The sequence below is a fragment of the Pyxicephalus adspersus genome, chromosome 1 (genome assembly GCF_032062135.1).
Source record: "Pyxicephalus adspersus chromosome 1, UCB_Pads_2.0, whole genome shotgun sequence".
Taxonomy (NCBI): domain Eukaryota; kingdom Metazoa; phylum Chordata; class Amphibia; order Anura; family Pyxicephalidae; genus Pyxicephalus; species Pyxicephalus adspersus.
Window position 1 is genome coordinate 88,323,317 of NC_092858.1, and position 23,642 is coordinate 88,346,958.

The window sequence follows — 23,642 nt, forward strand, 5'->3', positions numbered from 1 at the left end:
TCTTTGTACCCCAAAATCTTTGCAATGGATACTTCCAGAGAAATGCAATTCATGTGACCAAGAGCCAAGGGATACATGTTCCTACTACTACATCTTCAGGTCCCCACATCCCCCTTCCTGAGAATTTAGGAAGGTAAGTGCCCAGCTACTGTATGTTTGACAGGATAGCATGGAATTATAGGTATAGCTTTTCTGATGGCACCGCTGCAATAAAATTTTAGGGGGAGTTAGCCAAAAAAATTCTGCACCTACATTTCCCTTTCCCTACAATTTGGGGTTTATAGAGAGTAAGAGGATAGCTACCGTGTTTCCCCGAAAATAAGACCTACCCCGAAAAAAGCCCTAGCATGCTAATCATGTAAGGGTGAAATATAAGCCCTCCCCCAAAAGTAAGCCCTATTGGCTTCTTCGGAGGGTGCGGTCACATGGTACACAGAGGGATACCAAGAGGAAGGAGAAAGCAGAGAAGGAGCAGGAGATTTTCAAACCACTGGAGCAAGGGGTGAAGAAATCACAAGGTTAATTAACCTATGGTACTCTGGTGTGACACTACAACTAATAAGAGGTTGGTGGATTCTCTTTTCAAAGGGTCCTTGCTAGAATTTCATTAATTAGCAGCAATGCATATTTATTGATTGTTTTTTTTTTTTTTTTACTCAGATTGATATTGGTTACTATTTGTGGTCAACAAAGCTTTGGAAGTTTTGTTTCTGTGTCTGCGTGTTAGTCTATGAGTCATATGTTAATTGTCCGCATATTTTCTTGTTATGTTGCACTTGCTTCCTTATGAAGCTGTGTTTTTTTTTTTATTAATCATTTTTGTCCATTCTCATTCATAACTTACAGGTTTTGGTAAATACAGATTTTTGTACATTAATAAAAACAGTTTTTTGGACATGAATAAATATAGATTTGTAAATGAGAAAAAAAAAACATCCCCTGAAAATAAGCCCTAATGCGATTTTCAGAGGTAAAATAAACTTAAGACCCTGTCTTATTTTCAGGGAAACACGGTATGTGTGACAGGGTAGCATGAAATGATGGGTATAACCCCCTGTGTACCCTGAATATTTCACTTTACCATGACACTGGGTGTAGGGGGTATGAAGGTTTATAGATGGGGATAATGACAGCTGTAGGGACACAGCTCTCATGCTGCTGCTGGGATTATCTCACAGTACAAAGTGGGCAGGGAGTAGCCACAGCTGATTGCCAGGTATATAGTACACACCCACTGTCAGGGAGCTCATTCTGAGCATGCTCAGGAAGCCCTCTCCTCCTGGCAGCACAATCTCCTAGGGATTCTTAGGAGATGCGTGCGTCCCATCCCCTGTAAGACAGCGAGCAGAGAGGGAATAGGGAGAGGGTGGGATCTGACAGCTAAATGGGCCAGATGTGGCCCGCAGGCCGTAGGTTGGGTCCCTTGATTTAGTTAAATATTATTGCATGTTAATGCAAACACTAAACTGAACTAATTTAAAAGTAGTCTTGCCTAACATGTAGATGTGCTGAAGCTTTTTGGCTTCACAGTAATTTTCCTGCTTTACCAGTATTCATTTATATGTATTTACATGTATTTAACTGTGTTCTCACAAGTGGTATTTAAGACATACTGTAACCATAATAATGGCAATTCTAACTGCTTTTCATTTTAAAAAGTATATTAGTATTATATTAATGTTATATATGTGTGGACATGTAAGGAAATAAGAATAACTGAGGTCAAGATGTAAACCAATAGGATAAAATACCATAGTACCCTCATCAAAATAGTTTTTAATATTTGTAAATGTACAGCTTTATCTGATCTAATAATTCTGCCACGAAGGTCATTGTGTTTGATTTTTTCTATTATGATTAACAATACTTTGTCTCCCAATTTTTCTAATACCACCCTGTTACATGCTCTACCAGAAGAGACTACATGCAGTTGTACCAACACAGTGTACAGGCATGGTACACTATTGCCACAACCAGGAAATCTGCCCAAAATAAATATGTTAGGTTGAAAGAGTGTTTGTAGTCAGGAAGTGGTTACAAAGTGGTGACAGAACATTCACAGTGCTGATATGCAACAAATGATGAAGAAAAGTAACCTCCCTTCCTCCACCCATTTCAGTTTTCTCTCCTAGTCTATAGTTTACACAACTGAATGCACCACCTACAGAAACTGTCATTCATTTACAGACAAAACAATATAGAGCAGCATGGCTTGTCTTCAGTTTTTTTGTGCAAACCTGAAAGTTTACTATATAACACCAAAACTGTAGGCAAGTACAGCTATTTCTATCGTCTGCAGGTCTCTAATAGTTTTTACAAAATGTACAAAACATACTGAAATGGAAAAAGAGGGACAATGGTAACTGCTTCTGATGCATAATACTTTAACAAAATAATTTTCATTCACTTAAACTTGACACCTATTTTAAATATAACATTAAATGTAATTATAAAAAAATATACATACACATTGTGCATATTCATTTAATTAGTAATAAAATTAATAAAATTCAATTCAATTGGATATAAAAGGTAAATAACTATTTTTAGCACCAGTACAATAATTTGTTGAATTATAATTTGTAGAAAAACAAGTATACCTATTGTTGGCATGTGGAAAAAATCAGTATGCTTAAAGATTAAAACACTTAACACTTTTATTTTTTTTTATTTTTACATTTTATGTATCAAAAACTGATATTTTAACAAGTACACATGATTCAGATACAATAGCTTTACAAGTCCTAGATTTAGGTTTAGTAGAAAAAAAACATTTATTGGACAGGTATGCCATGACTGATTTAAATCACAATCATTATAACGCTACCAGAAATTGGGGACCATTCAAACCATTGTCTAAAAAAATGGACAAAGCACGCGGCCTTGAATTTTTAAAATGAAGAAGCTGAAAAAAGTAGTTGTTCCTTAAAATAACTAAAATTGCTACATTGGCTGTCAAGACACTTATAGCTCAATACTGTCTCTGCAAAAATGACTTGTTCTGGTAAAGAAAGAATGAGGACCCATACCTCAACAATTTAGATTTTCCAGACCATAGGTTCTTTTAAAGGGCATTTGTCACAAATTAAAATATTTCTGTGAGAATCCCCCAGTGCCAGCTCTCGAGATGCATACTAGCTACGAGTTAATAAATTTCACAAACAGTGAATCTGAGTAAGAAAAGCTTTACTCCTCCGGAACTTGTATGTAAATTTATACAGAAGAACAGTTTCCAGAACAGTTCCTTTACACAAATTAGCTTTGACAAATTCCTCCTAGAGTTAGTAAAAAAACGTTCCTAAAAGGGTTTTATTTTTTTATATTCAAAAAAAAAAAAAAAAAGTGTGCCTAACAATGTCTTATATTTCCCAACATATTATATTTATATTTATTAACTTGTTTATAGGCACAGCTGGAATAAGGGCGCCTTCTAATAATTCAAAGTGGCAGTTTCTTTTATCATAGCAGCTTCTTTTAACATGGCATGCAGGGAAAGTCACAAGTTCCTCTGTACCCAGATCATTAAGGATTTTGTTAGTGAACAGGCACTGGATAGGGGAAGCTAGGATCACTGTAAAGGAAAGTACCTTCTTAAAATGATTCAGTACAATAATCCTACTAGGTCCAGTACAGCCAAAATGCAAGTTCATTTTATAAGATTCGAGGGATTATGGCTTACACTGAACAAAGAGTATCATAAATCTCCTCCTTACAATTGTGCCTTCATAAGCAATTATTATTTTCTGTAACACATTCCCTAGGAATGAACTAGTAACAACGGTTCAACAGCTGGTTGCAGGGGTCTTAGAGTTGAACAAAAGAAATCAGTAATATGAACGAGTTTATTCTCGCCACTATCACTAGCCCTAGCACTGTCAGTTTTTCTGGTAACTGTCATTCAGCTATATCGGAGACCTAAATAGGAAACAATGAGTGCTTGTCAACTTCTGTCCACTTGCTGAATGTTTGGATTCTGACATTTCTCCTGTCTACGCTGAAGGAATCGTGCTCTTGCATCAGATATGGACTGATCATCATTTCTTTTTTGCATCTTCTTTAATGAGGCTTCCAAACTATCTGTAAGAGATACCAGAAACATTGAAAACACTGGACAAGTGGAGAGGTAAAATGTGGTTTTACTTTAGGTAAAAATGCACAATCAATGCTTTCTCATCTTTATAAGTTTTTTTTTTTATAGAATGTAGGATAAGCACACATCCTTTTTGACTGCTCCAGTCCAATAACCCCTTGCTCAAACCTAGATTTATACTTTTGTCCATCCCACAGACACAGTCTACATCTGTTCTCTGATAACACCTGTGCATTAGATTCCCACAGATTTGAAGACCCTGTATATCCTGCATGATGTAAGCAGTACCGCAGACTAAGGTTATGAGATACAGGTTTGGTCTTGGAGACTAGTTAGGCAGGATAAGTACACTCTATGTAAATGAATGTTTTCCCTTTAAATATATTGCACACTGATAATTGTTTTCACGTTAATGATGAGGGCAAAACAAAGGAAGATTTATTTATGGGTTGCAATAAAACTGCTGATTTAAATCTCATGCATGCACTGCCAAAAAATGATGTACAGGGTCTGATGGGAAAACATATAGGAAGCTTTTTATCAGTTTTGAGGCTGCATACATTTTAACAGTTTTGAGGCTGCATACATTTTAAAGGGTAATATGAGGATGTGCTTTTAATCCACACAGTATAGAATAAAAATGTGCATAATGATGAAGAAGCTATTCTAAATGCATGTAACTATACCTTCAGTTAGGAAATCTTTTAGTTACCAGCTGCAGCTATTTCTTTTAAATAAAGAAGCTAATACTATAAATTTTGGCTGTGGTACAAAAATCAATAGGAAGTGAGCAATTGGGCCTCCTTATATTAGGATTCAGTAATTTTACTGCATACATCAATCAGGTTCTTCTGTTTTCTTTTAGCCATAATATCTACTTAACCCAGAGTCTACAATCGCTTATATTAGTTGGCGTTTAAGTTCTAAAAATGTTTATTATATGAAAAAAACATAATAAAGGTTTCCATTGCATCCTTACTAAAAGCTTTTCCAAATTTTAGGCAGAAAAGTATTGTAAAATTTCAATGACAATACTTTTAGTATCAGCATTTGCCATTATGGCTGTTGCAATTAGTTGTTACTCTTTGGTACCAAAAAAAAAAAGAAAGTTCTAGAAAAGGTCTAAACCATTTCTACTTAACATTTATATTAGTGAACTCATTTTTAAAAAGTGATCTCACCATTAGATTGTTGTGCTTTTTCTCTAGCATTCCATTTCGCTAATTCCTCTGCAGTCACTTCTTCCCTGGCCACACTGCTTAATTCATAAGCATCGATATCATGCAATTTTGGTAGCAAGTCTTTAACCCATGTGTAGCGAATAGGACACACAGTCCGAACAAATATCTTAGATGTCACCAATACACTATGGAATAAAATCCACTCGAAGTTGGTTTCCTGGCCAAACAACTGAGATATAAACAATAAATTATTTTTAAGAATGAACACAAGAAGTCACAGTTATGCACAAGAGTACACTTATGTGTAAACAACAAATTTTCACCAGATGCCTTATGACGGTAACATAATGTTCTTTTCCTTGTCTTGATCCAACAGTCCTTGTACACTACCAACCTAATCCAATTGTACTCAGAAATGCCATGACACACTGTACTGGTTGCCACTTTATTTTTATTTGCATTGTGTTAGTTATGTTGTTTGAATTGTAGCTAATTGTAAATGTGTATTTCTATTTGTATTGTTCTTTTTTTGTATAAAAATTGAAAAAATTTAATAAAAATCTATTGAAACCAAAAACAGACTGAGTTCCAATTGTTGCTCTATTAAAACCCTTGAGCCAAAGTTGAACCAGCACCCTACTTGTCCACTTACATATGAGGTCTAAATCCAGGGCTACAGCAGGCAGCAATAAGTAAATCAACCTAACAGCAGATCACAGGTAATATATGCCACTTATAGTCCCAATTAATATGCTAGCCCATTCTAGAAAAAAATATTACACCAACAATCTGCTACAGTCAAGTGCTCCCTTCCCACGGTAAATTAATTTCTTCATTGTAGTGTTCTACTAGGGATTTATAAGACATGAATGCACCAACAACAATAAAAGCTGTTGCAGACACATTGGAATTTGAATGATTGTTTAATTTCTGGGCATGAAAAAATATATCACCAGCTCTTGTCAGCACCCTAAAAATACCTTCATACCTCTGTCTCCCCCCCATGCAGTGTTTTTTTTCGTAATGTTATTTAATTATCTCGTCCAAGTACTGTATAAGCCTTCCTCCTAACCCATGTGATTTTTATAACTGGGTCTGCAAAAGCTCTATCCTCAGAAGCCAGGAAAGGTCATCTGAATTTGCTTCCTGATCTCACACACTACAGGAGGAAGAGAGTGTGTGAGTTCAGGCAGCTGACAGGCCAGCAACTCTCTCACCTTTGTTCTTCCTTGTCAACTGCCAGACCTCATTCATATGCACAAAATAATTGATATGCCAATGTTTCAAATAGTTTATGGTTACTAACAAACCGATACATTTATATATTTATGTTTTTTTGTCATTTCAGCAAAGATCCAAAAAGACTTAGGCCAAGTACACACATAGGACTTCTGTCGTTGAAAAGGATCTTTCACATCCTTTCCAATGACAAAAGACTGAAAGATGCATGAACGAGCACTGTACATACAGGGCCGTTCTGTTCTATGAATAGAGGGTAATAAACGATCGGCACCCCACTGCGTTCTCTCCTCTTCACTTCTATAGCAGTCCTTCGTTCCAGGATCTGCTAGGACGGATCCAGGAATGAGGTTGGAGAGACGCTGTCCACACGCCAGATTCTCGTCCAATACTAGCCCTGAAGCGATAACCAGACGTGAATCATTTGAAGTGTGTACGTAGACACAGACATATACCAAAACGGTAAAAGGTTTTCAATGAATCCCAGTAATGGTAAACCTTTGCAAAGAGCAAGCTCAGCCAACATGTTATATGAATATATGTTATATATTAAAAAATGGCTGGTATTGTGTACAAATTAGATTACTAACTAAACAAGGCTTTTATTACATTAAGAACCACTGTGAATAATCTGTTGTTATGCCCAGCACAGGTTAACTTGTAAACTACACCTTTGCTTCTGCAGAGGCGTTACAATTTTCTCATTTAACAGCTTTACAAATAGATATTAGAGTACACAATATAAAACCAGCAAACTAACATCAGTGTTCATGTATATACCCCAATAAATACTCACAGCTGATGAAGGGTGGATGTGCACCATGCTGCCATTTCCATCCATTGTGCAGAATGTTCTTCCTACTGACCTTTACACGCAAAAAGTTGTCAAAATGAAATCAAGCCAATATTACCTATCTGACTACTCAAAACTAAAATCAAATTGATCAATAAGGGGCTACAACATTTTGGCCATTCATTGTTCTCGTTTTAATCATAGGGGGCAGCACGGTGGCTAAGAGGTTAGTGGTCTGGGCTTTGCAGCGCACATTAGATTGTAAGCTCCTTTGAGAGACAGCTAGTAACATGACTATAGACTTTGTATAGCACTGCGTAAAATAATGGAGCTATATAAATACTGTGTAATAACAATAATAATAGTCATAACAACTTTGATCAGATTTTCTATACAACATATTTTTTATAATTCTTTCTCAAGAAGACAAAATCAAAGTAGCTTTTCACGTCCTGGAAGACAGCACTTGTAATAGAAGCAGTCAATAACTGTTTCATCATATAGAATTTGCAAGAAAGGAAAAGATTATGTAATGTCTTATAGCACCCACACTCTATCTACCTTTATTTGCTATGGATTGATATTTTCCTTGTTGATACCCTTTTTTATTAAGTAACAGAAAATATCTGACTTACCTTCTAGCAACATTGGAAAAGAAACCAGCACAAAGACAATGTACCATCAAATCATTCCTGGGAACATCTGACTTTTCAATGGGAAAGTCCTTCATCTGAATAAATAAACAAATGTTATCAATGATTTATTAGTCATCAGCTTATCTGCTTGCACTTGTTTCCCATACATATACATGTGCACACATCTCTATTTGGAAAGTATATATATTTCTATCATTTAATATATAATATTCAACCTGTATATAACAAAGCCTTTATTTGGTGGAAAAACATCATATTTACCTTGAATGTTCTAACTGCATAAATCACCAGCTGCTATGCTACCCACCAGATTTGCCCCATAAGATGCCCTCCATTCAGCAGCATGAAGTGTTCTAATATTTAAAGCTATTCTTTATATAGGGCAGTTATAAATAACACATATGCCTAATATTCAAGCACAACATCCATACTCCAGCATGTAAGCAATGTTAGTTGTGTTAAAATGTGTTAAAATGTAATATATGTCTGATGTAACCTTGAGAAAAGGCAATGGGTGCTTTTGATTTAGGAAATGCTCATTATTTCCCACTGAGGTTGTTCATTGTTGGAAACTGAGTGGGGTGTATTAAAAATTCCAGCATAGTTAGAATTAAAACAAAACACATTTAGCAACAAGAATCGTAAAAGAAACTGCAGAACATACCTCTTTAAGCTTAGTTGTAATGTCTCTCAATTGTTTTTCCACACTGAATGCAGTTTTTACTGCCCTCCAGTGAATTGAATTTTTGTGACACCATGAAGCAGGATTGTCACTGTTAGAGTAAAAAATGTATTATTATTTCTCACTGACTTCTAATATACTTGGACAATGAACAGCAGACAGTATTCATGAATAATTTAAATATTACACAAACTGCAGAGTGTAGCTGGTTATAAATGAACATAACACCTAAGTACTGCAATACGTATAAACAGGCCCATAATATTAGCACTATTTAGCAACGCTTTTTTAATCAGACAATAGATCTGAATACTTTACCTTGATGATATTTTGGTAGGGTTAGTGCAGTGCTAGTGGCACCTTACAGGGTATGTAGAGATGTTTTGTTTGTTACGTTACGGATGAATAAAGAGAGTATAGTCCAGATGCCCCTTCCTGTGTGAATAGATGTTTTCACATCCAAACATTTTACTTTTACTGTTTGATGCTAATCTTAGTCATTACTGGAATAAAAAGTAATACCCAGGGCTTAACAACAACAAAGTTAGTGAAGATCTATATGGTAGTGGACAACCAGTCGTGCAGATGGATAAGAAAGGTAGGGCAGGATTAACTTTTCACTAAGTTTTTGGTGTCACTGCGTATAAAAGCCTATTAAGATTCCAGAGTGATACAGTGTGTAAAAGAATATTAACATATAAAAGTTAACAGTGTAATGTTGTTTTTACCATTTACTGAAAAACAGACTTGTAGTGTATCTACAGTATGCAGTGCATGCGTGTTTTCCCTTTAAAGACTCTACAAATACAGAAAAGTACCTGATGATCTGCCAGAAATGCCGTTTTGAATTTACTATTGTGGGCTGTACTTTGACTTTTGTGGACCACGTGGTCCCAGTCCTAGTTTTCTTGTGCTAAACACACAACATGTAGAACAAATATAAGAACTAAACACCTAGTGAGCACTGTGACTCAGAGGTTAGCAATCTGGCCTTTGCAGCGCTGGGTCCTAGGTTTGAATCCCAGCCAGGACACTATCTGCATGGAGTTTGAAGGTTCTCCCCGTGTTTGCGTGGGTTTCCTCCCACATTCCAAAAGCATGCAGTTAGGTTAATTGGCTTCCCCTAAAAATGGACCCAAGACTGTATTAAAGACACAGGACTAAGATAGGGACATTAGATTGTGAGCTCCTTTGAGGGACAGTTAGTGACATGACAATTGACTTTATAAGTGCTGCGTAATATGTCCCTGCTATATAAATACTGTGTAATAATAATAATAGACAGGCAAAACAGGCTCTTTGAAAAACCATGGATTATGTATAGAGGACCCAGGACAGCTTTAAATATCTGACAAGATCCAGTTGCACAAAAATGACAAATTAACAAAACAGTTAAACTGTTTTCAATTATGTATTTTACAGACCAAAATGAAGCATGTTCATGGATAGGGGTTACATAAACCTTAGGAGCAGGTACATACTGAATAGTGCATATTGAATGTATTACAGAATAATGTTGTGCATGTCGTTAAATCCAACTGCACATCCAATTGTTCCATGTTATTCTGAATACACATGAAAAGAAGAGAACAAATATAGTAAGCCAAGTTTTAAACTCAGATGAGTTAATAAATTACATACAAACAGTTGTTGTAGTGAATTAACTTTGCTATGCTTTAATGTCTCACACTTCTGACGAAGTCAACAAGCCAGTTTAGGAGAAATTTGATGAATAATGATGTATGATTTAACATATTAGGATGGGTTAGGACTTAGAACTGCATGACTCTCAACCAGAACATGTGGTATAGATCATGCAGGGCTACTTCTCCTTACCACTACTAGTGAAAAGAGCAGTGAAAGTGCATGGAGTTCAATAGAGAGCAGCTTAGGAAGGATGGGAGGGATATATTGTAATGAAGCACAGGTGGAATTTTCCCCCTCACATTTAATTCTTCTTCTTTTAGAAACATATATCACTCTCTGCACATTTGGTAACCAGTGAATTTTTTACCTTCCTAAGAATTATTATTATTATTATTATTAATAAACAGGATTTATATAGCGCCAACATATTACGCAGCGCTGTACATTAAATAGGGATTGCAAAGGACAATACCTGTGTAGGGATTTGAAGGCAAAGCACAGGAGCTTAAATTTGATTCTAAGGTGAAATGGAAGCCAATAGAGAGAACTACATAGAGATACAGTGGAAGAGGAGCGGAGGGAAGGATGGATAAGTCTGGCTGCAGCATTCATGATAGATTGTAGAGGAGAGAGTCGGGTTAGTGGAATACCAGCGGAATGGGGATGAGGTTAGGAGAAGGGAATGTCTTGCTGAGAGTATATGGAAGGGGGAGGCTGTGGGGGGGACCAGGGTTGGGTGAGATGTCACCAGAGAGTATTAGTAAAGTAAAAAGGTACAGGAGCACAGACAGAGAAATAAAGAGAGTGAAGGAGCAGAGAGACAATGAGTTAGACTGGGGAGGATATAGAATAGGATAGACCAACCTTCTTTATGTTATATAAAGCAAGCAACTTAATGGACAGCTTGTCTGCAGGTGACTCAGAGGGAATACAATTGTATAACGGATATTACAAGCACTTCCCAGTTTAGTTCTTGCGCCATGCAAACAGCAGCATTCTTGCTACTACAAAATTTCCAGGGAAAGTCTTACAAAACACAATAGTTAGATCAGCTGCAGTTGTTAAAATATTGCACAATGAGAAAACCACATTGGTCTAGGCTACATGCTTATGTAACCTATTAGAATTATGTATATACTACATAGGCTGGTGATTTTCTTTTAATAAAAATCTTTAGATACAAGGAGTGTGGCAATTCACTGTCAGATTTTTGCTGCTTTCTTTATGCCCATTGGGGAGACTTCCTGTCATGGCAAACATAGTCACTGCTTTTGGAAGTGAGCAAAATCCCACACGCTTTAGATTTTATTGTATTTTTTTAGGGGACACTTATCTGTCCGGTGTTCTTGTGCTGTGCTTCACTACAGTAATGCATCCTGTTTTTTCTGTCCAACAGTATCACTGGCAGCAGCAAGGAGAACAAAGAAACAGCAGCATCTGCTTCTTTTTTGCCATGAAGCCTGAGCTGTACATTTCTGGCATCCCCTTCACATGATCTGAGGCTGTGCACAGCTGAAAGGGATATTAGGAGCAGATTAGTCTGCTCCGAATTAGTAGACATAGCCTTTCTGCTTACAGTCCTTAGTGGCCTTAACGTTAAGCTGGGCACACCTGCTGCTGGTGTGTTATTTTCGTTAGATTTACTGTTGCCGACTTTGTCTGTTTCTGATTCGTCGACTATATGCTGCCTGGACCAAGCTCTTGCCTGTGACCCCGACTCAGCTTTGTCTTTTCTGATTTCCTGTTTATTATGTGCTGTAAGGCACAACTTGCCTCCCAAAGCTGAGTGGGGGCTTGTTATAAGCGAAGAGTGCGTCATTAAAATTGGGGGACTGGCGTCTGGCAAGCTCTGGTGCCAGACCAGGACCTTACATGTTTCCTATATGAAAATATTTTTACCTATTCCTAGGGGGATCCAAAACCTTGCCTACTGTTTTGGAAATGGCTTTTTCAACCAAACTGGATGCCCATACTATTTGTGTAAGTCAATATTTTTGCTAAAAAAGTTATATTATCCTCCAAAACAGAAGTAGGAATAGGTGGAATTAATATAACCATGTTGTTGGCCCACACTAAGAAGATAAAACATGAAATCAAAGTTTCTCTCTGTACTCACATGGATTTGCATTGTTCAAAAATATAAAGCAGAGTCACAAAGTCATTTCCTCCTCCAGCCAAGCTGGATAACCTTTTATGACTTTCTTCAAAATCTTTATTCTCCCGAGATGCTCCTAGAGGGACAGAAAAAAAAAATTAATTAAAAATGACTGTCAGTTTCTACTTACTTACAGACAAAGATTTTTGAGGGCAGCAGATATGGCAGCTGTTGAAAATGATCAGATCACAAGCAGTGGCATTTGCACCCCTAGGTTTATGTGAAGGAAATATACTTTGTAAACCGTTTTGGAACATTTTACAGTGTACAGCAATACATATAAAAATGAACACAGTATACAGTAACTCCAGGTAGTTGGACTGTATTAAAATAGTCACAGAAGTAAAATCTCTGGACAAAAAGAAAAAAGAAATTCTCTGCTGTTAGTTCCATAGCAACTTCCTGAATTTCTGCAAGTTCAGGTTCCTTTTCTGCCCTATGAACCTGTGAAGGGCACGAACAGATAAAACAAGAATATGCTTGCCTGTCAAAAATATTCAAGCTGGAAAACAATAGATCCAAACTGTGTATGTTACATTACAAACGGCATTACATTATTGTTCTAATATTGTCTTTTAGACTGTACAGTGCATTATTTTGGATGTGGGAGTATACAAGTTTCAAATGTATGACGTAAAATATTATTCTTTACAATACTTCCTTCTAAAAGTCTGTATTACAGAAAAGCCCCGTTAGTGTTAACGTTTCACGTTTATGGTTTCAAATATTTGCACTTTACCATGCAAAATCTTTTTTATGGCCAAAACAAAAATTGAGAGTCTGATAGCAAAAGAAGAACAGTGACATTTATTTGGAAGGTGTCATTCTCAAGCATATTTAAAATCATAGGTAACTAGACAGTGACAGTTTTTTTTTCTTTGGTTAATATTGTATAGCTGTTCCAGTACGCTATAACATGGGAACAAAGGTTTCTACTTTAAAACTGCTTACACAGATTTCAGTGAAAACATAATCCAAAAAACATGGCTTCACTTGTTTTTTAGCCATGACAAGTATTCATGGCATTTGTAAAGTTATGGTGCCACGAAAATGGTAATTTTATTTTTTTTTAGTTGCATTGCATTAGTGCTTTGGTGTAGTGTACGTTGGCTGTATACCAGCAGCCTCAATGCATGTAAAGACTTTGTTATGCCGTCTGCAATAAGGTTGCTAGAATTTGAAACTAGAACTAAGCAGGTTGCTGGCTGTTAATAAAGCAACAGGTCCACATAATCAGCAGCCCAACTATTGTTAAAGTAACCATCTGGCAGTGTTATTAATGGCTAGTGGCAGCAGGGGTGAATACTGTGACTCTGTGTGAAGACGGCCATGTTAGTAGAGGCAGAGCTTTGCTTTTTTGTGTCAAAGCATCCAGCAAGGACAGTGACCAGGACCCATACAATTGTGACATAATCCATTTCACACCAAATTTCCCAATAACTAGCAGTCAAGAGGCACTGTACAGCTATGAGGCTGTAAGTAAAGGAGTGCCAAGGCACATTCACATATCAAAAAGTTCACAGCTGATTTTAGTTGGAAATCCAGACAACAGGTACATGTTGCAGAGTACATCCTTGGAAAAATATGCAACAGGAACACAGGTAGGAATTAAAATCTGTGGGTTCACATTTTCCTATACTAAATTAAAATATTTTAATCCATGTTATTATTAGGGGAGTTCTCTTCACTTGCTTACTGTAAGCAAGAAGAAATATCTATAACAGAGTAAAATCCTAACAAGGATTTTAACCCTTCCCCACTTTTCCTATCTAAAACTAAGAAAAAAGTTTAGGCTGGACTATTTGTACAAAACTCCCTGTGCCAGGTTCCCAGAATCACATTTGCTTAATTCACAGACTGTTGAGCAGTTATTAATGATTAAAATGCATGCAGAGTGTATTCATAGCCATACAGTAGATTAAGGTCAAAGGAAGATCTGTTTGCATGTAAGATACCTGATTGTATGAAGACGTGTTCCACTGATAACATGGCTGCCACTGGAAGGAGCAGGTCTTCACACCCTAGAGATGTTGCTTTTATTACGGCACAAGCTAGATTTGGTGATAATGGAAATTCTATCAGGAATCGTCCTAATCTTGTGACATTACCACTCCTTTAAAAGATCAAGAAGTATATGATACGTTTCATTAAACATTTTTACAAAAATATATATTACCAGTCAAACACACTTTTTTTTAGCTTTGTAAATGCCAGAATTTCTTCCAGGTTTCTGTATACCCATTTAGCTTTTTCTCTCTTACCATTTATTTAATGGATGCTGCAAAGAAGGACCCCTACTCTCAGTGTGGATGAGTCAAAGCTAGAACTTTCACTTAGCAAAGCTCATGCTCCTAATTAACCGGAAAGCTCTAATTCCGTATTAGCAAGCGGCATGTCAACCCTATGCTGAAGCTGTGGCTGCTTTCTTAAGACAACAACAACAAAAAAATAACAATATACAGACAAACATAAACCAATATTTTTTTGCCCTCAAAATGACATTAGAAAAAGAACCCCTTTATTTATTTATTTATTTTACCAGTTTGTTACACACTATACAAGAGATCACAGCACCATCTACTGGTGACAAGCAGCAATGCCCAAAGGATAATTTAGGAAAAAGGGACCCATCATACCTAATGCAAAATACTTCAACCTGTAAAAGGGAAAAGGGGGATAATTACTTTGGCTCAGTCTGTATATCTAATTGTTTAAATACCGTTTTAAAAGGTACTTACTGCTGCATATTGTTCCCTGGGTTTATAGTCGAGTCAAAGCAGGTAGTTTTAAACTGCAAGTTAAATTTGGCCTTAAAAGGTGTCAAAATTTTACGCTCAAAGATACTGTGTTCTCTGGGCTAAGGTGGTTACACTTTGTTTTTTTTTTAACACTTTATTTTGATAGTAATAGAAAAAATACAATTTTCAATAAATACATAACTTCAAATAACAAGTCGGATACAAAACATAGTATGGGCAGTAGACAAGAATAACCACTTTGAGAGCAACACGTACAAACCCCAATGTTATTACTGTAACCCAGTTGCATAGCCTAAATTATGAAAACCTCTGAGCAAATCGCAAACTCAACAATCCTGGGGCTGCTCTTGGGGGTCCAGAAGCGCCTTATATTCCACCGTTTCCTGGAACATGATCTAGGAGGCCCAAGTATCCAAAAACCTTTGCAATCTATCATAAACCCCAGCAGTCAGATCCTCTATTGTCTGTATCTCATTCTCCCTGTGAATCCACATACCCAAGGTGGGGGGGGGGGAGTGGTTGTCTTCCATAGTCTGGGGACAAAGGCCTTGGTTGCTGTCACCAAGTGCTTCACTAAAGATCTATTATAGAGTTTCTCAGGCCACTCAATGGAATGTAATAAAAAGAAAGCAGGGTCATCCGGGAAGTTGGTTACACTTTCTAAGGACAAAACATTATTTCTTAGTATGATAAACGAAACACTATAACATTACACTATATGCTGGTGGCAGTGTTCTCCCCAACTTCTTTTAGCTGGAGCACCACCGGGACCTTTTAGTAACCACCCAGCTGTTTTTTGAGTAGTTACTAACTAGTTGGGTCACAATACAGGGGCTGCCACCCGCCTACAATTTCTTCCCACCTGGGTTAAAAAAATTTCTGGGTTGGACACTGTAGTGTAAACCAAATATCAGGACCATATAAATATGGCAACATATAGAACATATTTTCCTTAACTTGGTAAAACAAGCTCTGCAAACAGGCTTTTTCTTCATAAGATGGTACAACAGGGACAAATGCAGCAACTATAAATGAACAACTGATTACTCTAAAAAGATCCCCAAAAAAAAAATAAAATACAGGTAAAAATCACTTACACTAGGGAATGCATTTTTGTTGAGTAAGATTTTTTCACTTGATTTTTAATAATTTTTGGGTGGTGAATCCAGAAATTACCCCAGTTTTTTGCTATCATGTCCAGTTTTTACTCGACAGGGTACCCTCTCTTTTTGTCAAAAAACACACATTTTACATAGCAATAAAAAAATAATGAAATAACTTGAATGTACTGTTTATTTACATTTCTTTTGTTCACACAAAGGGTTTATTGTTACTCCATGACATTTTTTTTTACAGTAAAACATTTGAAAATTAATCTGGTAAGTGGTTAAGGTAAAAATTTACGCTTATAGCTTTTCCCAAAATGTTCAGTGTAAAGCTACGTACACACTTCCAATAATTATCGTTGGTAAACGAACGACGAACGATCCTGCACGATATCGGCGAACGATCGTATGGCACCGATCCTGTACATGCAGATAACGACACGATCGTTCGCAGATATTGTACACACAATAGATGCAATCGTTTGAGCGATACAGGAAGTGACGTGCACGACAGGAAGTGAACGAACGTTCGTTCATCACGCATGCTCAGACCATGGACGATCAATGAACGACCGTACACACGATAGATGGTAAACGATCGTCGTCCAATCCGATCCGCCGGTCCGGTCGTTCATTTCCAGCGACTATTCTCGTTCGTCGGCGTCGTTGGTTACTTTTTTTACGAACGATTTTTGACCAATCGATTGTTCGTCGTTCGTTCGTCGTTCATTTCCAACGATAAAAATTGGAAGTGTGTACGCAGCTTTAGAGGACAATCCCACTGGATGTTCCAATAATAGTCAGCCATCATATGTACATCCCATCTACCCTAATACCTGCATAGACTGCACCAAGGTTTTCTGAAAAGTTAGAAAGATGTCTATGCAGAAAATGCACCTTGATGTTCATATTTGCAACCAACCATATGTGCAACCAAGCATTTTGTAGCTCTCCAAGAGGTTCTGGACAATTTTTTGTGTAATTATTTGCTCTTGCGTTTCCAAGAAAAAGTCTTTGACAATGGCCTCAAACACACTGACCTTTATTTTTTCAAATGACAGGCTAGAAAATGCCAAACTTAGGTACTTGAAACAGTCTCTTTCAGTTGGCAAAGCTTTAACAAACTGCTTCATCAGACACAGTTTCATGTGCAGAGGCGGGAATATAATATTCTTTCTATCAACAAATGGCTCATGCAGAATGTTTGGATCACCTGGTTTCAGGGCAGATCTTGGAGGCCAACTCCTTTCCACCCAATGCCTCTCACGAGCTCTGCTGTCCCACATGCACAGATAACAGGGATACTTGGTGTATCCGCATTGCTGACCAAGAAGGAAGCATACCATTTTAAGGTCAACACAGATGACCCAATTGTGTTGGCTATATTGCAACAACTCAATGACTCTCTTTATGTCTGCATATTCTTCACAAAGAGAAACTGAATGGCCAATTGGGACTGACCCAAATATATTGCCATTGTGAAGGAGGACGAACTTTAGACTTCGCTTTGAGCTATCGATGAATAGTCGCCATTCAGTGGAGTTATAGATTGGAATTCCCAATTCCTCCAATAAACCAGGTATGTTATGGCAATACACAAAGCCACACTCAGTTCTAAAAGTACTGCAGAAATGCAATTTCTCTGGTTCGAAAGTACAATACCTTCGTTCCTTTATCAAGTAAGTTTTTCTCACGCAGTCTTTATGCTAGGAGTTCTGAAGCCTTCTTCAGTAGTCCCAAATCACGTGCCAAATCACTCAACTCATGCTGATAAAATCCCTTACAAGTCCTCTTTAATTTCAAACTCTTCATCATTGTTGTCACCTAGTTCATCACCATAATCATGTTCTTCAAGAGATGGTAGTGTAACGAAAACCGGCATTGGGATTTCATCTGAATGAGCCACTGGGCGTATAGCCAATGGTAGACTAGGATACTCTATGTTACATTTATTTTTCTTGTTATATCCTGAAGTTTTCACTATACAAAAATAACAGTCACTGAAATAATCTCCTGGCTCTCGCCAAACCATAGGTATACCAAATGGCATCTTATCACGTGTTCCCTTTGTCCATATCCGTAAACCCTCTGTTTGCATACCTTATGAGGGGCCCAAGACTTATCTTGACCATCAAGTTTAACTTTGAAAATTGCCAAATAGGTCTGCTCTACAAATGTGCTTATTTTTGCCCTTTGACTGGGAATGGTGAAACTGCCACAGATATAACAAAATGAATCAGGGTTGTTTAGGCACTTACAACGAGAAATAGCAGAGCCAGACATGATCTGAAAGAAAGGAAATACGTAAGTAGAAAAATAAATTTTGCCTATTCACTACATAGAGCAGCGCACAACCTCTGACCACACTGTCTTGCGTGTTAATGAATAGCCTATACAATTCCACGCTATAGTAATCGCATTATTATAAGCGGTAGAGAAAAAACCTGATGTGATAAAAGAAAACTAACTGCACTTTCAGAATCAGCATACCTTTTTAGTGTAAATAAGCTGAAAAATTGAAGTCAACAAAAATTTTTTTCAAAATTGTTCCCCAGTGAAATTAACAATGAAAATTGGGCTGACAATAAATAGCTGCTTAACAATGCATGCATACACCTCTGCCCACACAATGTGTGAATAATCATGCAATCATTTAATCCATACATTCATGTTTAGCCACTGAGAATTTTTAACTAATCTATTTAAGCATGACACAATGTATTTTTCGAGAGAATGGTTGGATGGAAGTGTCCACTTGTACTTGAAATGTCCACAGACATAATTACAATCTGACAATAATTATTCAGGCAAACCAAACATGGATATATAGTCACTAGTCAATTTTGGTAATATCATTATTATTATTATTATTATTAATAAACAGGATTTATATAGCGCCAACATATTACGCAGTGCTGTTCATTAAATAGGGCTTGCAAATGACAGACTAATACAGACAGTGATACAGGAGGAGAGGACCCTGCCCCGAAGAGCTTACAATCTAGTAGGTGGGGGAATTTAAACACAATAGGATGGGAGATAAGTAATGGTGGGAAGTAGTGATGGTTTCAAAAGACAGAAGAAGATGGGTAGGCAAGTTTGAAAAAATGGGTTTTGAGTGCTCTTTTAAATGAGCAGAAAGTAGGAGCAAGGCAAATAGGACGAGGAAGACCTTTCCAGAGAGTTGGGGCAACTCTAGAGAAGTCTTGTATCTGTGAGTGTGATGAGGTTATGAGTGAGGAAGTCATTAGTAGGTCATTGGACGAGAGGAGAGAGCGGCTGGGGGAGTACTTTTTTACCAGGTCAGAAAGGTAAGTGGGACAAGAACTGTGTAGGGATTTGAAGGCAAAGCACAGGAGCTTGAATATGATTCTAAGGTGAAATGGAAGCCAGTGTAGAGAGCTGCAAAGAGATGCAGCAGAAGAGGAGCGGAGGGAAGGATGGATGAGTCTGGCTGCAGCATTCATAATAGATTGTAGAGGGGAGAGTCGGGTTAGTGGAATACCAGAGAGGAGGATGTTACAGTAGTCCAGACGAGAGATGATAAGAGCATGTACAAGGAGTTTTGGGGTCTCAGGGGACAGGTGGGGCGGATTTTGGAGATGTTGTGTAGATGAAAGTGAGAGGACCTGGAAATGTTTTGAATATGGGGGGGTAAATGAAAGGGCACAGTCAAAGGTGACACCAAGACAACGTACCTGAGGGGAGGGCCGAATAACAGTGTTGTTAACAGTTAGAAATACATCAGGGGGAGATTTGGAATTTGAGGGTGGGGATGATGACGAGTTCGGTTTTCTCCATATTGAAATTCAAAAATCGGTCAGACATCCATGATGAGATGGCTGATAGGCAGCATGAGACCTTATCCAGGACTGAGGGAGACAGGTCAGGAGTGGACAGATAGATTTCAGTGTCATTGGTACAGATGGTACTGTAAGCCAAAGGAGGATATGAGACTACCGAGAGAGGAGGTGTACAGAGAAAAGGGGACCGGTCCAAGGACTGACCCTTGGGGAACACCAACAGGGTATATATATATATATATGTGGTTGAATAAAACCCACACTAAACAGGCCAAACATGTTACATTCTAATTGTGCAATCTCTACCATCAACCATGAAGTGTGAACCTACACATTTGATATAATAGGAGTGGTTCATTTAGCTAGACCCTCACACAACAGTTCTTGCTACATAAGGATCTCATACAATACCCAGATGACCTTAAATGATTGGATGGTTTAGACAGCCCTTCACGTAATAGCTTGTACATTAAGATTGCAATGCTTATGGTTGGCTATTGATTAATTACAAAAAAACATGTGTGGAGAGGAATATGTAGACTGCTGATGACTCCTTCTGAAAATACCAGCTATCTGGTTGTCATGCTGATCTAATGAATGAATTAGTTTTCATTCATGACTTAGAACTGACAGGCAGTTTTGTAGCTCTGACTTTACTTGCTGAAATTTTTTTCAGACTAGTTTCTTCAGAAGTAAACATTGGCAGTCTGCATCTTATTAATAATTTTATGCAAGATGAGAGAGATCCTAGTATAGCTAAATGGTGAAGTTTTTCTTCTGATGACTTTGCAGAACAATTACAGCAGTTTCCTTTCCTCAACTGTTACTGAAAGAGCTTAATAAATAATAGAAAGTAATCTCTCATCATTATAGATTGTGGCTTTGTAATGAGTAACTATAAATACAGAACTTAAATTGGATGCTGTAATCATTTCTAGCTGCTCCTTTCCATTTGAGAGATAATAATTACTGTCGATGGCTAACTTTAAAGTGTTCATGTCTGCATATTTAGGTCACCAACATGTAAGCCTTCCTCATACAGGCATATTGTTAAACAAGAAAATATTTTAATACACAGGATAAACAAAGACCTGCGTAAGATCATGGAAAAATAGTGTGCAATCCGGTGAGTCTGAACATAAAAAGTTATGTGAAGGTTTTAATATATCCAGTTTATAGCATTCCAAATAACAGATAGTCAAAGTTAACCGGTTTTGTTCTGTAATATTACAGACCATGTCCAGTTCAATGTCACCAATGACTACTAGCCAACAAAATTCAGAAAAAAACAGTGCCAAATAAACATTTATGGTTTTGTTTTGGTGGTGTAAAATAAGCACAAAAACAGAAGAAAAATGCCTTTAATAAAAACTGTATGAGCTCTGTAATACTGCAGTCATTTCATTAAGTAGTATACTCAAGATATTATTAACTTATCTCTTATGTTACTTCTTTGTTTTTTTGGCATGAATACAACGCACAAACATCTGAACATTCTTTTGCTTATAACCAAAAATTTAAAGCAGACTCGATGCCTTAAACCATATCTTACCCATTTTACTCAACCTGCTGCCCCATACCTTTTTAGTTGTAGATATTTACAACACAGCTTTGAGGTTTAATTTCAATCACTAATAACACTTCTTCTCAAATAAGTTTAATGAGACCAAGGACCAGACAGCAGCTCAGTATTATACTCTTTGTAGCCCTGGGGAAATTTAAATCTATAAGAAGCTATATCATTACATTACAAATGGATTTAAAGTGGAACTAAGGATAAAATAAAATAACAATTACACATAAGAGACAGCCTGGCATTTTCTGTGTTTGCCTACAGGTGCTGGCTTTTAAAGTTAGGTTTGGTATACCCTACACAACTAACAGCAAGCACGCTGGTAAGGTACTCAAATATTGTAAATAACATTTTTACTTAACCCTAAAACACAAAATATACAGTAACGTGGGACTGTTAGGGTAGGGTTTTTATCCTAACAGTGGCTATGAAGTCGCATCTGGTTTGATTTTTTCTTTTTTTTTGTTTACAAACAGTCTATCAATTATAAATGGACAATTTAAATGATTGAAAACTATTTTAGGTATATTATAAAAACAATTATAATGGTTTTCATACAAGAGTCACAAAGATAAAGCCAATTATAAAAATTTGTGACTTTTGGTTGAAGGCAAAGTAGATCTTGTTTATAAACATTTATAAATGGTCCCCATAGTTTGACATTTTAATCATGTATTCAGTGGGTCTAATTTATTAAAGCTCCCCAAGGCTGTAGGCTTTCATCAGTGAACCTGTGTGACACAGCAAACCTGGAATGAATCTGGTGCAGGATTAAAAACATTTGCTAACAAATAGCAAATTACTTTTAGGAAATCCATTCCAGGTTTGCTTTATCACCTAGGTTTACTAATTAAAGTGTATATTCTTCATTCTTGGAGAGCTTTAAAAAAAAATCAGGCCCATTATTTCTGATTACATCTGCAAAATTATACTACAGTTACAGCATTGATTTAATTTTGCTATTACTATAAGAAATAATTGACCTAAAAAATAATGTAGAATTATTTTACCTGTCAATTGCGCTGCACTGATAAAGTTTCCTGAGTGCTTCTAAAATAAACTTCTCCTCTGGGGGGTCCAAGTATGGAAACCTGTAAACAACAATTTGGGTAACTTGACAAAAGTTCAGATTGTTAAGAATTGTATTTGGGAATCTGATTTTCTGGTAAATCCCTAATGTGCAAACAAATACTCATGATTTTAATTCAATACCATGATACACCCGTATTAGGGTCACTTAGCAAAATTGGGGTGCCATGGTTAACACAGTTGCTTGACAACATATAGATTTTGCATTTAACCATGATCAGGATGCTGTGTGCATGGAGTTTGTATACAGAGGTAAGCATTGTGAATAGAGCTCAGTTTGGACTATTATGCATATAAAATATGATCAGAACATGAAAGCTATTCCCTAGATAAAAAATCTGTGTCTATACCACTGCATAGGTTAGGTTTTTTTGTCTAGACCAGAAAAGCAGTTCAATTTACCTTGTCCCTTACTCTCCCAGCAGTCAGTGTTCTATTTTGATTTTCAACACTCACATTGCACTCGATGGTGTCTGCGACCAAAAAGAAAAGGCTTGGGGGGACCAGTTGTGCAGTTAGAAGCAAGACTATAAATAAAACTGCTTTTTATGTTCCCCCTAGAAAACGATGAGAACCTACACTTTGCAGCGCAGAGCCATGTGAGGCCAAATGTGTTTTTTTTTTTGCTATGTGAAAAAAAGTACTGAAGAATATGTTGTTCATTTAGGAATACAGGAAACAACATACTTAAACTTAGATTCTTGAACATTTCATAAAGTATGGAACAATAATATGTTTAAAAACCTAAGATAATTAAACAATGTGCTATATAGAAGTTGAAATTGTATTGCATAAAAAAAAAATATATATATATATATATATGTAATAAATATTGGAGGAAATATACTAAAAGGCCATCTGAAAGCACA

The 23,642-nt window shown here is 36.9% G+C and overlaps 1 protein-coding gene across 4 annotated transcripts in view; it reads right to left on the bottom strand.

Moving 5' to 3' along the window:
- Positions 1-2,632: 2,632 nt before the first annotated feature.
- The window catches only part of DHX40 (DEAH-box helicase 40), a 34,988-nt gene continuing 13,978 nt past the window's right edge, over positions 2,633-23,642 (bottom strand). For all 4 annotated transcript variants that reach the window (XM_072417381.1, XM_072417373.1, XM_072417357.1 and 1 more), the window contains exons 12-19: positions 22,695-22,775; positions 14,399-14,556; positions 12,405-12,519; positions 8,624-8,732; positions 7,939-8,033; positions 7,307-7,376; positions 5,272-5,500; positions 2,633-4,077 (exon numbers count right to left, since the gene is read on the bottom strand). In XM_072417381.1, coding sequence (XP_072273482.1) covers positions 3,941-4,077; positions 5,272-5,500; positions 7,307-7,376; positions 7,939-8,033; positions 8,624-8,732; positions 12,405-12,519; positions 14,399-14,556; positions 22,695-22,775 — 994 coding nt within the window. In that variant the 3' untranslated portion in view covers positions 2,633-3,940. The remainder of the gene's footprint in view (positions 4,078-5,271; positions 5,501-7,306; positions 7,377-7,938; positions 8,034-8,623; positions 8,733-12,404; positions 12,520-14,398; positions 14,557-22,694; positions 22,776-23,642) is intronic.